Source organism: Calypte anna, chromosome 1, assembly GCF_003957555.1.
Source record: "Calypte anna isolate BGI_N300 chromosome 1, bCalAnn1_v1.p, whole genome shotgun sequence".
Classification (NCBI taxonomy): domain Eukaryota; kingdom Metazoa; phylum Chordata; class Aves; order Apodiformes; family Trochilidae; genus Calypte; species Calypte anna.
The window spans coordinates 140,915,038-140,929,254 of NC_044244.1; the positions used below are offsets into that span (position 1 = coordinate 140,915,038).

The following is a 14,217-nucleotide window of genomic DNA, read 5'->3' on the forward strand; positions in this document are numbered from 1 at the left end:
CCCAGCAAAGTTGTACTTGGGGGTGGCTCTGTGAAAAACAGCTCAGCTTTCTCTGCCAGAGGCTTTTCTGGGGGTATGATGAGCAAGGAATATTTATTATGGTAACTCAGAAAATACACCGATCGATAGTTTTGAATGTGCCCGCTTTGTTTTGCCATGACCACTGACCTTTTAAGCCAAAGAATCCCTTTGTGCCTCTTTCTCCTACATCTCCTTTTTCTCCTTTAACTTCCATCATCAGGTGAGGCTTGAGCTCTGGGGGTTCTCCTGGAGGCCCTTGATCACCACGGTCACCTTAAGGGTAAATGTCAGAGTTTGAGAGGAGGAACTGAAGTTAAAGAGTACAAAGAACTAAAGGAGAGGGTCTTAGGACCCTGAGAGGTACAGAACACAGCGGGGTCCACATTCCCTCCTGTTTCCTGCCCATATTGTAAGCTAGGCAGCCCTGTAGCCCCACTCACCACCTGCTCTTCAGAATCCACATCCATTGGGTGCTGGGAAGAGCCCTGGAGCCCTCTCCTGAGCCAGCCCTGCCGCAAAAAACCCTCAGGCACCTACCCCTGCCTCCATTGAGATAGGCTTATGTATATATTTGTATTTTTGTTCCTTATCACATGTGTTACTGCCTTTACCCTTCTAGTAAATCTGTTCCCGTTTTAGTTTCCAACTTTGAAGTCTCTCCTTCAGAGACGAGGTGGAGGTGGGGGGATAATAAGGGAACAATTCTGTCCTCTGTTGTTTGATCAGCCCAAACTGCTAAACCATGACAAAACCCAACCATGTTACAAAAAGCTATTCAGTGGCACTATGTTTTGAAGAGTGAACTGAAGAGTGTATTGTGCAAAAAGGGTCTGACAGACAGTCTAGCACAAGCAATGGAGAATCCACTTGCACAAAAAGTTTCCTGTGTAAATACAACACATCAGCAGAACAGTCAAGTGTAAAAAAAATCCATGAAAACTGAGTTAAACTTTTGCACATACAGTCCCAGGGAACTGGAGCCTGATTCATCTGTGAGTGATAATTTCTCTTTCAGCAGATCAGTTAGGTATCATGTTTACAAAAAAAACAAAACAAAACAAACCCACACAAAAAACCCAAACCTCAAACAAACAAACACACAAACAACCCCCCAACAAAAAGCACACTGGAGAAAGTGCAGAAAAGTAGGTTAATTCCAGTGGAAGGGAAACTCTCAGTCAAAAAACCTTGGGTGAGAGAGTTTTGATTTGTTTCTTGTTATTTTGTTCCTTATCTTGATTTGAAGGTTACTAATGACAGTGGTAAATACCTGTCCTGAAAATGTCCTGAAAGCCCCAAATAAATTGCATGAGTATCTTAAGTTCTTTGGGGCTGCAGAGACAGGCCAGCCACTCAGACTTGTCTCCTATGATCATGGACTGGCTTCTACTTCTTCATCAAAAAGTATACTTGCACTTGTCTTTGCAGGGGCTGTTTTCACACTTGTCACACTCCCCTGAATTACTGGGACCACTGTTCTGCAGCCTTTGAATTGCAGACTGGTTTTTATGAAGTACCTACCTCAGGGCTCCTGGGAAGAAAATTTTGGTCTTGTGGTGAAGAGCATATTTCAAGTTCAGTGTGATGTATCAGATAATTGTATGCAAAACAGAGAGGACAGAGTTACAGTTTTCATTTCACGGATGGTGATATCAACTGATATGTTTCTGACTTTTTACTACTTAATTGCTGAGTTCTGCATGTGCCCAGAGGTGCCACTGTCTGAGCTCAGCTGAATAATGAGATGTCCACCTTTAACTAAATGTATAGAGATTCACAAAATAACCTTTCTCTGAGCCTAAAATCCAAGTCGCTTGGCCAGAGGCCCATCTGTGAAATATATGGGGGAATGTCTGAGCTAAATTTACTACATGAAAAATGTATCTTCTTTATGTCCTTGTAAAATAGTTCTCCAGATGTGAAAAACAAACACACTGGTACCACCTGTAAGCAAATACCTTTAAAGCCACGTGAGCCCTGTGAGCCTTTATCACCACGATCCCCTAAAGAGCCAAATTCTCCTCTGACTCCTTTGATGCCTGGCCTTCCTTTTAGGCCTGGCATGCCTTTGAAACCATCAATACCGGGTGAACCTCTTGAACCTTTAAAGAAAGAAGAGGAAGAGAACTGTTACTTCACTCATATTTCTGCAGATTAAGCAAATATGAACCAGCATGACCAAAATGGTATGAAAACTTAAGTGCAGCAGTAAATGTTTTTGGGTGCTTGGATGCCTACAGATGAAATCTGCAGGACCCAAACTCTCTAAGCAGTCAAGAAGAGAAGGAAGACACTGAACTGCCTCAACTGGCCAAGAGGAGATGCTTTGGAGATGACCAGAACTTAGTGTCTTCTTCTGAAAGACTGTTCAGAAGACCAGTCTGTTCTCTCTTACAGATCAGCTAAGAAAAGGTAGCTAGTTCCACACTAGGCTTTTAGTTAGCCCATTCTTCTATGGGTAGAGATCCAAATCATGGGGCTAGGACTGCTTGGTCCTTCCTCACCAGAAGTTCCCATCCATACTCCTCTTTTCTAAACAAGAGGATGCTATTTTATATGGGTAATACTAACAAATAGATCTGCATTCTTCTCAAATGAGAGCTGATCAGTGTTTCAGGATTACTGTAGGAAAAAAGTCCCGTCTTTCCAACTGATGAAATTGAGACATGCATTTTTTAGGCATGCACCCTGCCTTGTGTTTAACTTGGATTCACATGGAATTGAATCCTGTTGAGACTCCCTGTGTTATGCAGACAAGTTGCATTGTACATAGAGTTTTTGTGGCCGGCAAGTGAGAAGCTGGCCTTCTCTATAGGAAAGATTTGTATCCTGGCAAAAGTCAACATCGAGGTCTTGTGTCTGGCATTGCTCAGTACACAACTGCCAGCTTTAAAAACTTTAAAGTTTTGGGGCAACATCTCTTTAATTTCTCTGGGAGCCAGTGGGACTGGGATGAGGGAAAGACTTTTGGAGAAAGAAATGAGTAAATACTTAAAAAAATATTTTTAAAGGAGAAATAAACCAGCAATTGCCCTTCTAAATAGGGCTGTACTTCCTAAGCTAGCATTTTGCCAAGCACAACACAGAGGGAAACAGACAGCAGTTTAGGCATATGACTGTAATTCTTCTGTTTTAAACAGAGCTAACTGATCAGAGTACATGTTCTGTTAATCTCAGCATTTAACAGCTTTAAGCAACATCTCATGTTTCAAAGCAGCTGTGCAGAGCTCACCTTTATCTCCTGGAAAGCCATCCATTCCACTTATGCCAGGGGGACCAGTTGCACCAGGTGTACCTTGTGGTCCTGGGTAACCAGTATCACCTTTGTCACCAGACAAACCTTTCATGCCCACGGGACCAGGAAAACCCTGCTCACCATCTTCTCCCCTAGGACCAGGTGGACCTGCCATGTGAAGGTGAGAACAGGGAGATTAAAAAGTGTCTGGACATTCACGATGATTTCATATGTGGTGGCTCAAGAGGGAGAGAACTGCTATCCTACCAGCTTCATTTTGAGGAGGGAAAATCAGGCTTTTTTTCAGCAAAGAACTGCAGAAGTTATTGTAAGGACAAAGCAGCTCACCAGTGCAAACCAGTCTCACTACTAGCTTGGTTGTGTACCCACTCCTGACAGGACTTTCCACTCTTTAATTTAAGAATTAAGACCTTTTCCCCATTTGGGAAACACTCCCATTTGGTAGCTTCCTTCTCCCAGTTTGCCACCAGCAAGCTCTGACCTGGCTTGGTAGATGGCTACAGAAGGAAAAACAGCAGCTCTGCCAACGAGGACCATCATCATCCCTACTTGTCATGTGGGATACCAGCAGAATTTGCAGTCACATTTTCTGTACTATTACTTTGGCTGTAATTTCTGTAATTTATTTGGCTGGGAATTAAAACATGGCACATACCATAACCCCAAGCTTAACTTTTTTTGCTGTGGAAACCAACACAGTTGTCCTACCACAGAGAAGCAGCAGGAGGAGTGACACAGGACAGCAATATTTCCTCACCAATAGGTCCTGGAGAGCCAGGCCTGCCATCTGGCCCACGGTTTCCTGGTAGGCCTGGGAATCCACGTGTTCCTGGTATTCCAGGCAATCCCATCAAACCAGGGAGACCTTGTGGCCCTGGATCTCCTTTAGGTCCTGGCAAACCTGGGTTACCATCCGCTCCTAAAATACCAAAATCATGCATTAGAGAGCATAAATATCTAGAGAGCTGATAATTACATATCCCTTCTGTATATGCACTGATCTCTAAGGGTATGTTTTTCCTCTGAAAATTCAGTGAGAACAGGAAAAGCAAGTTAGAAAGACTGCTCATTAGTGTGAAAGTAATTGACACTACCTGTATTGATCTCACTATCAGCATTGGAAAGGTTGGCTCTTTCAAATGAGTGGAAACACTATGGCACCAGGTGGGTACAGGCAGAGCAGGTCTCTTCCACTTCTAACCCCAGTAACTCTGTAATTCCTGATCTCTCTCTTTATCACATACATATTTGTAAGACTTCAATCAAGCAGCTGACAACCACTGAAATAATACTCTGTATATAGTCTAAAATGTGATGGGCAGCAATGGGAACATTCAAGGCAGACACTGGGCTCTGCTTTTGTGTTACTGTACTGAGATTTTCAAGTAAGGTCTTTACAAGGCTTTGCTACAAGAGTTGTTAAAACTTCTATGCAAAAAAGGCCCTGATTATACACGACTTAGTGCACTGGGTGAAGACTTACATCTCGGCAATGCAAGAGCAAAGGGGGTGGTCAAGATATAAAAGTAATGCCCACTTTGCACTCAGACTGGGAAAGCATCAGTGTACTAGATCTCTAAAGTACATGACACTTCAAATCTAGATGAAGAGGATCTGCTTCTCTTTATTCAGGTTAACATCACGGTAGGTCCATTGGCTTGGTAAGAGTTAAGTGTTCTTTGTAACTGAAGTCACATAAGGTGAGTTTTCTCAACAAGAGAATACAAGATTTAGCTCTCTGTTCTGAGGGTCTAGTAGTCTAAGAGGCATAGAGGATATAAAGGAATCACTGGCCACTTCATATAAAAAAAAAAAAACATATAAATGACTCATACAAAAATTCACATGCTTTTTTGAGCCAATGTGTTAGAAGTGAAAAATAACTCAAGAGCAGACAGAGTAGTAATGCTTTTTCTATTCACTGTATTTATTTTTTGGTAGTACTGAAAGCTAAATTCTCCAGAAATGCTTAGAAAGAAGGAACTAAGCCACACTTTCCCCACTCCCCCTTTTCAATTTGTTTTACCTTGAATTCCTTCACCTTTTCAAAGGTGTTAGTGATGTTTTCTGCCTTTTCTCAAACTGGCTGAGTGTCACAGAGCTTCCTTCATCCCTTACCTTCCCTCTGGGGCTCTGCTGAAGGTGAAACCAACTCTTCTCACTTCAAATAACTTGAGTAAGATGATGCTCTTTGTTTCCTTCTTATTTGTAGTGAAAATCATGACAAGAGCCTCCAAAACAGGTTCCTGTGATACACCTCCTTACTTTAAGCTAGTCACACAATTAGTAAGCCTTTCTGGCTTCCACTACAGGGTAAGGGGGTAATCAGCAGTCCTAAATTTAACTATGTTTCCAAATGCTACTGAAACTGTGAAGCAGTGATTCCTTAATTCCCACATGTGCTTTTGAAAGTCCTCCAGAATTCGGAGTGACAAAGTCATGTTTTATAGAGAAACTATGGTTTTCTATAAAGAGTTTAGCAAGTTTTTTAAGCTCTGTAAAGTAAAGAAATAAAATGAACACCTCAAGTTTTGAGTAAGTATATAGTGTTATCTTTTTTGTGTTCCCTGAGTGTCCAAAGACTGAACAAGTAAAATGGCTTATCAATGTTTACTTAACACTATGTCATCTTAGTTAAAATGTACAAATTCAGCACTGGTGCTGTGTGCTTGTCTGCAAAGCCATGTATTACCCATAAATCTGACACAGGACACAATGTCAGTATTATTCAGTATGTAAGTAAAAAGTAAGAACAATAACAACAGCACCATTCCTTTAGCTGTAGTGGAAAAACCTAACAGTACATCGAAATGCAATCAAGATTTGCAAAATCTGTTTTAATGGTATCCTATTGTAGCTGGTTTAATGTAGGGCAATCGGTGCTGGTCATGAACAAGGGATCTTCTGAAGCTGTTTGGAGGAGCTAGGCATATTGGTAAGAGTTTAGGTAGATGGGGAAGGGGTGGGAGATCATTAGGCTCTGGAATTTGATGCTGAGGTCATCAGTACTTCCAATGCATCCTAACACAGCCTCTTACTGCTCTCACGTCTCTGTAATTTGTCTACATTTATATCACACTCTTTCTCAAACATTCTTTCATGCAAAGTAGCTGTTACCTCTCATTCCTGGTGTTCCTTGATCTCCTGGCATGCCTTTCAAGCCTGGGAAGCCTGGCAGCCCAGCATCCCCTCGGGGACCTGCTGGTGCTCCTAAGACGTCACCGGGAAGGCCTTTTGGTCCCGCTGCTCCCGGAGCACCGGATTTTCCTGTACGACCTGGGTGTCCCTGCAGTCCGGGGAGACCATTTGGGCCCCTGTCTCCCCTGAGCCCAGTGAAACCTACAAACAGAACAGGGAGTAGGCATCACAGGGCTCACTACAAATGTGTGAGTGCAGATCCTAGATTTCACCATCGTAACACCTTTTAAATTATTGTAATTTCCCCTAGTTCTTAGCAGAAACCTGTAGAATCGAAGTATTATAAATATTTTTAAACCACATAGCATTTATAAGAACATTTGGCCAAATGTAGAAATTAGCAGAATTTAGAGGTGACCCCTAAAGGACACCTACTGCCTGGGTGATTAAAGATCCACAGCTTCAAGCAGATTTACTCCTATGCAACTATTCTGACATTATAGTTGTGTTTATTGCAGCATTCTACAAAGGTCTTATTCTGCAAGGGAAAAAAAAAAAAAGCCCAGTTTTTGCACACTAAAACCTAGTTCAATATACGGCAAGGGTAAGACATTCAAAGGAATCAGATTTAAAAAAAATGGATGGGGAGTGAATGGATATTGGTGAACTGGGAAGAGCTGGGGGAGCTGCCCAGAGAGGTCATTGCTGTTTCTGTTCCCCACACATCTCAAGGGGCCGATGCTAATTGCTCCATGCTTTGGATAAAGGGCAGCCACCATCAGTTTCCTCCATCCTGCAGGTGAATAACTGGGAGGACACATGCCCCCTTAGCACAAATGACAGGGGAAAGGCATCTTGTAGATCAAGAAAATGGATTTGGATTGGAAGTTAAGTCTAAGCACTGGTGAAATAAAGTATGGAAGGATGCAGAAAATTGGTCTCAGTGCTGACCACCCTGTAGCCTGGAAGCCATATAGCATAGAAGCTCTAATTTAGCATTTAGAACACCCTGCAGAGGTTAGCAGAGGTTCATGGTCTTGTCCTACCATGTTTTATGAACCATGTTTTAGATGCATGCTATTTAGAGCCATGTTCTATGATGCATCACTTGCCTCTTGACCAGGTCATGCATCAACTCTTCTTTTGCTTTTGCTACTACAGATGCTGTAGCTGAGCCTAGAAAATATTTTCAGGTTGTGTGCTGCCTCAGGGCAAAGCAGCACCTAGGCACTGGATTTGGGAATTTGTGGCAATTCAGTATCTGTGAGGATTTAGGACTTGTAGAACAGAAGGAGAGAATTTCTAAAGAGCTCTTTAATGAAGTTGTATCATTGGCTTTTGAATTGTGCTGCAGAAAAAACTCAGTGCCTCTGACTGACCAAATTTGCCTGTTCAACCACAGGAAAGTGATAGTTTCTGGCAGTATCTCTTGCTGGATTGACTGACGATCTGTGAACATACATCCTGAAGCTTATATCTTTATGTAGTGGCACTATTTTAGGCTCATCTGACTCACTATCTATAAATAGTTCAGCTATACATGCAATTAACTGGTGTGTCTTGGACATTCTGGAACCTCTGGAGAGATACAGAAGCCCTGGGATTTAATCTGTACCTATTACAGAGTAGCACAAAATATGACAGGCACTGAAAGTTGCAAACACTGTTTGGAAACAACCAAGTATGGGCAAGGTGAGTAGCTAGCACTGTGCCTTTGATACATCCAGTGTAATTTATACTAATGCTGGAAAGAGTGAAATAGAAATGCTAATACTAGTACTTTCTTCCTTTCTGCATTATCATTCTGAGTATATTACATTTGTAATCTGAAATGTCTTGTTATTGAATTTGTTTCTATGTGAACTTCATGAATTTTTACTGTCACTTCTGCAATTTTCCACTATAAAGCAGAATTTAAAAGGTTGGTGTCTGTGTTACTTTTCATTATTATAGAAGTTGCAGGAAATCTTTTTGTATAATAGCTTATTGTTGTAAAGTGGAAGGGAAAAGAAATTAAAATGTATCTGGAATAAAATTTTTGTGTTTCAGTGACTGTAGTGAAGAAGTCAAAAGTATAAAATGGGCAACTATTTATTTTAAGATACCTGGAGGACCTGGGAATCCATCCCGACCTGGATCACCTCGTGTACCATTTAGTCCTGGGAATCCCACTGGACCTGGATCACCTGGGAATCCTCTTGCACCTTTGGCACCTAAATTATATATAAAAAAGTGAGAAAGTGTGATCTGAACAAAGAAAACAGACACGTGCACATGAAGTAAGAAAAGGTAAGTATCATTATGATGTGTTTCTGGATGCAGAGATTAAACTTTTTCTTTTTAAATTCATTGAGACTATACTGTAGCTTTTTTGCAGCATTCAAGATCCTGAGACATGGGCCAAAAATCTAGGTTATGTACTCCTACAAACATGGATTAACCTGACTTAAAGACTAATTATATGGAGACTACTAGGGTGAAAGTAATTAGTCTCAAAGACTTTCTGAGACTTTTAGTATTTTGTACATGAAAGCTTTTTTCTTAAGGTCAAAAGGCAATGACAAAGAAGAATGCTCAACAGAAAGAGGCACAGATGAGATGCTGTAGGAGGAACAGATTTTTCCCTTCCTTGCTAAATTGATCACAGAACAAGAGCAGACTGGTTTACATAACCATGAAATAGAGATGTAAGGCTAAAGGTTAGATCTAATCATCCTAGAAACTGAGTAGAAATTAACTAGCCTACTTACTATATTTGTAACAGTAGAGGTCTATAGCTTTGATAGTACAAGAAGAGCTGTGCCCTGAAGAAGTGTTCCTCTGGCAGTAAACTCATCTTCATCCTGAGTTACCTCCCAACAGGTAAAATGAGACCTCGCTTCCTTCTGATGTAGTATTTGACATTTTGTTAAGGGCAAATATTATGTTTCTTATTATCTCAAAAACTGCCAGCATTTCAGAGGATTCATTTGTTAAGTTTACAAAATTAAAATTTATTTTTATGCACTACTTTTAATACATGAATCTTATTAAGTAATTGTATTCCAAGATCAAGATCCTTTGGAAAAGTTCTTGAAAATAATTCCTGTGGAATGCTTTCTTTGCACACTCTCCCCAGCTCCTCCAACTCTGTAATACAGTTTCCAACTTGGGCTTGAAGGTCAACAACATGCTTTAACATTTTAAGTGCTGTTGCTTAGCATCACCATGGATTACAAGTCATTTATTTATTGCAGTGAAAGCAAACTTCTCTCCATCTCTAACTATGACAAACCACGGGAAAAAAAATCACTTGAATTTTAATATTCTTCCACTTCAGTTTTCTAAATTTCTATTACTTAGCCATAATTTTTTTGCAGTTTTAGCTGTTGCTTGTCAAGAGGAGAATGAAACCTTTACAAAAGCCACAAGTAAGGTGCACATAAATAGCAAATGCAGCACAAATAGCATTTTCCCAGTGCCATATAGGACTATTGTTCTCTCCTTTATATGAAGAATAACTTCTCAGAAAGCAATAAAAAAGAAAAATCCTAGGTTTTCAGATCTCAGTGAAAAATACTAATGTGTCTCTTAACCAAATAGCATCTTGACCTTGTTTCCCATCTGTAATAATTGATTTTCATTCATTCTGTTCAGTATTGCACTAATTAACACGACAAGGCAGCAGATGGAGAATGTAACCACTGCTTACCACATATTTCAGTAACCCATTATGTGATGCTGCCTGGTGTTAACATGTTGTGCAAACAGAAGTAAGAAAAGTTTTTATTTTAGACCATTTTTTATTTTGCAAGTGCTTTTAGCTGTACATTTAAAACAGAAAACAACTTAAACATTTTATTCAGCAGTGTTCAGGTAGGTTTGGAGACTACTGAATAAGTAAGATGTAACTTAGAGTGGACTGTGTCTGCTGCCAGGAATTTCCAAGGAATGCAAGGACATGCGGGTGTGAAACTATAAAGATGACAATGAAAATAATGTAAAGAAGGTATTGGTGCTTCTGTGTCAATCCAGAGAATGTGGATAGGAATTATGCTTCAGGAAAACAGACTGACAGGGTTACAGCAACAAGAAGCTGTGAAAATTTGTAAAATATCTCTTGTTCTTCCTGGATTCCTAGCTCCAGAACTGCCTCAGGTTGAAAAGTAATTACTAATAGTTCTACGGGGCTCAGCAAGGGGTGTTTTCCAGTTTTTGGAGGGAAGGTATGCAAAAAAGATCTTAAATTTCCTAAAATGTATAAGCTGACAAAGAGAAAGATTTGTTAAAGAACTAACCAAGAGTACAAAATATAAACCTCATGAAAACAGCATCACTTGTGTTACAGCAGTCTCACAGCTAGAAGTTAAATCTGCCTGCATTTGCTGAAAGAAGAACCTTCAAGATCATATGACTGAAAGAATAAACATATCATCATACTGAGAAAAAACCCCACAAAGATGGAGAAGAAAACCTTTAAAAGTATTGATCCTAACAGCAAACTAAGGTGTTAGGATTAAGGAAACAGATCAGAGATACGCATCATCTTTCAACAAAGATAAAAACATTCCCTTTTAAGATCCATTAGTCTGTGATAAATCAATCCATCAATCCATGCACACCATAATAAACCTTGTGCTGGAAAAAAAAAAAAACAAAGCTTGACCTTAAAATTTATAGCCCAGATCTCTGACCTTGGCTAAAGCATAGAGGGCACAGGAACAGGTGCATCAATAATTTTTTATTTCCCAAACTCTGAAGGATCCAGTTATGGGTTTTGTCAGCATCTTTACCAGAGGATGATGAAAAAGATTTACTGAAAAATAGCTTTATTGCTTAGGCTAGGAGTACATAAACTTATAGGAACTATTAGTGCTGGTCAGAGGTTCCCTCTTCAAGGGCAGCTGTTATGACTACTCAGCAACACCTTCTCTGTGCTTCTCTCAAATCTCATCTCACATAGACCTTCTGGCTTTGCCTCCATCTCCTCTTCCTCTTCCTTTCAGAAAGAGGTGGGGAACTCTTATTGCTGGGATCACGAGATGGTCCCTCTGGGCTAGGGTGGACCAGCTTGGCCAGGAAGGTGTGCGTGGCTACAGACAGTGCAACTGCATTGCATCAGATACCTATCCATTCCATCACAGCAAGCCATGGTAAAGACTTTTGGCTCACACTTGCTGATGGTGCTCTGTATCTCACACACAAAGAGGACGAGTAAGAAGGATTTGCCACAGTCCTCCATCACAACCTTTTATCACCCTGCTCCCAGAGGTCAGGGTGCCCAAGTCAGCTTGAGAGCCCTCAATGTGCTCTCCACCAATAACCTGGGGACTCTCTGTACACTTTCACGTCCTTGCATGTGAAGAATAGCAAACTATTCTGTCCTTTCTGTCTTCTGTTTCATGGCTGATGCTCACTAGCAAAGGCAGAATTAATTCAGGGATGGTGCAGCCACATGGGCTGTATGCTGCTAAAATCTCTCTGCTGGCTCTGAGTTAACGCTGTCCTCCCCTGTCATTTCTAAAACTCTTTGCCCAATAAGGCTCAACTTTAATTAATTTGGCAAAATCTCTCTCAAAATGTAGTGTATGTGGGAAAAAAAGGTGAAGGCAAAACATCACCTGTAGGTCCTGGCAGTCCTGGCTTGCCTTGGGATCCCTTTGGTGGCCTCACACAGCCTGCACCTGTGAACAGAGAGGGTTAATAGGTGTTCATGTGCTGCCTCTCATCAGCTCTGTGCCTGCAGAGATAATATCATTAGCCTGAGAGAACATTCTTAAAACAGGTGAATGAAATTAGCAGGCAAAACCCTAATTAAGAAAAACAAAATTTATTTATTAAAAAAAAAATCGGTGGCATTTTCAGGGGAGTGCTCAAGCTGAGCTCCACCCCAAGAGTTCTTCTTCTGCTTACTTTACAGGGGCTATGCTCCAGTTAGACCAGCATGGGAAAGGTTGTCCAACCTCATGGATGACTGTACTTTTCAGAGTAAGAGAGAAACTTTATTTTCCTGTAAGCAAATTATAACCCTAAAGCAATCAAGAACATTTTTTTTACAAGTGAAGTGGGTATTTTGTTCTCTTTTTTTCTTTTCATTACATGGCAAATGGCCCTTAAAAGCTTCACTGAATGTTCTTTTTAAAAAGTTGCTTAAATTTTCTTGGGCGCCAAATTTCTGGAACTGTCATTGTAGATTGCATGGTAATTACTATTTTGTCACAGTAAACACTCAGAAGTGATGAAATAAAGAATCCCTGGATTGTAGAACTAAAATTGTTATAGTTTTGGAATGTGTTCAATTTGATTAAATTACTTCAGAGCTCTGTACAGTATATGAGTGGTTCTTTGTGACCTAATGTTCAAATAGTTTACAATCAAGAGCATCCAAAGCAGTCATCAGAAAAGAAGCCATAAGAGCCATAAGACTAAATATTACAATATACTCAAGCCATTTGAATGCACAGTACCTGACCATATTGGCTCAGTTCCATCTCCTCTAGAAAAGTCGTCAATGACTTGCCCACAGTCTATAAGCAAAGAACAGGAAAAGTTAATATTTAAAAGAGAAAAAATGCTCTCAGTTCTAACTAAAACAACAACATCAGATAATGTATTCTCTTACGTATTATCCATACATACTGCACAACCTATTTGCTATAACATACTAGGACTCCCTGTCCACATATTCATTCAATCCAGGCTCAAAACCTAGGCCTGGCAGACTTGGGAGGCTGTATCTCATGCACTGTGTAGGGTTAGCAAGTGCCTGCTCTGGCTTGAATACTTTGCCAGGAATCTTGAAGGTGAGCAGTAAAACCCTGGTCCTGAGCTCTTGTGAATGTAGCCCTGGCATTTTTATGCTGGAAGGGACTTGGAAAGCTGCAGAGATGCTATGAAGAGCTCTGAAGGATGGATACATCATTTTCTCTGGTCAGTTAAAAGATTTTATGTTGGATGGGGAAGACCAGAGAAAACTACTTATGAGTATTCCATCCTCTAAAATTCTATGATTTTACAGACATTGCTCCATTTCCTCCAACTGCTTGAAACCTGAAAGATGTTACTTGCTGGCACTAAAACATTAATTCATGTTAATTTGGATGAGAAACTACTGAGACCTCTGAAGTATTTCCTTCTTTAAGATGTCTGGACAACGAATATAAGCATTGCCTTTTTACCCACATAACCCCCCCAAAATGCTACATTTTCAACAGTGTGCTCTACAGATCCTGCACACAAATCAATGATCTCCCATGGCTCTGAAGTAACTCAGAGTGATGTCTTCTTACCTAGTTGACCAGGCTCTCCTGGCAGACCAGGCAGACCTGGAGGTCCTGGATTTCCATCTTGTCCACGGTCACCTGGAGGACCCTGGTACCCTTTTGGGCCAGGAAACCCTTCCCCTGGCAGGCCTGATTCTCCTGGGAAACCCTTTGGGCCCAATTCACCTGGATAGCCAGGATCACCAGGGAAACCTCTGATAGCATCACCCTGTGGGAATTGAATGGAAGTGGTCACTCCTGACTTTGCTAAACATACAAAACTCAAACTATCAAACTACTCCAATGAATAATAGGCAGTAATTTCTCAGGTGTTGCATATGAGCTCTTTAAATCAACATTGCAAATAAAATAGATTTGAAATAATCTGACTTTACTTTAGATCCCATGGCAGAAAAGGCTCAAGAGAAAGCACACTTAGAGGAAACATTCCCCTCAAAATGTGAATAAATGGCACCTGGGCAATAAGAATCACTGCTGTGGGGAGGCTTACTGCCCTTTCAGAACAGCTGGGTTTTGAGGAAACCACATGCATCACTAGAG

At 40.7% G+C, this 14,217-nt stretch overlaps 1 protein-coding gene across 2 annotated transcripts in view; it reads right to left on the reverse strand.

Moving 5' to 3' along the window:
* Positions 1–14,217, reverse strand: part of COL4A2 (collagen type IV alpha 2 chain) — a 144,714-nt gene that overhangs the window by 15,770 nt on the left and 114,727 nt on the right. For both annotated transcript variants that reach the window (XM_030445796.1, XM_030445803.1), the window contains exons 25-33: positions 13,684–13,885; positions 12,862–12,921; positions 12,016–12,078; positions 8,521–8,628; positions 6,395–6,616; positions 4,035–4,196; positions 3,254–3,424; positions 1,980–2,123; positions 169–294 (exon numbers count right to left, since the gene is read on the reverse strand). In XM_030445796.1, the coding sequence (XP_030301656.1) occupies positions 169–294; positions 1,980–2,123; positions 3,254–3,424; positions 4,035–4,196; positions 6,395–6,616; positions 8,521–8,628; positions 12,016–12,078; positions 12,862–12,921; positions 13,684–13,885 (1,258 nt within the window). The remainder of the gene's footprint in view (positions 1–168; positions 295–1,979; positions 2,124–3,253; positions 3,425–4,034; positions 4,197–6,394; positions 6,617–8,520; positions 8,629–12,015; positions 12,079–12,861; positions 12,922–13,683; positions 13,886–14,217) is intronic.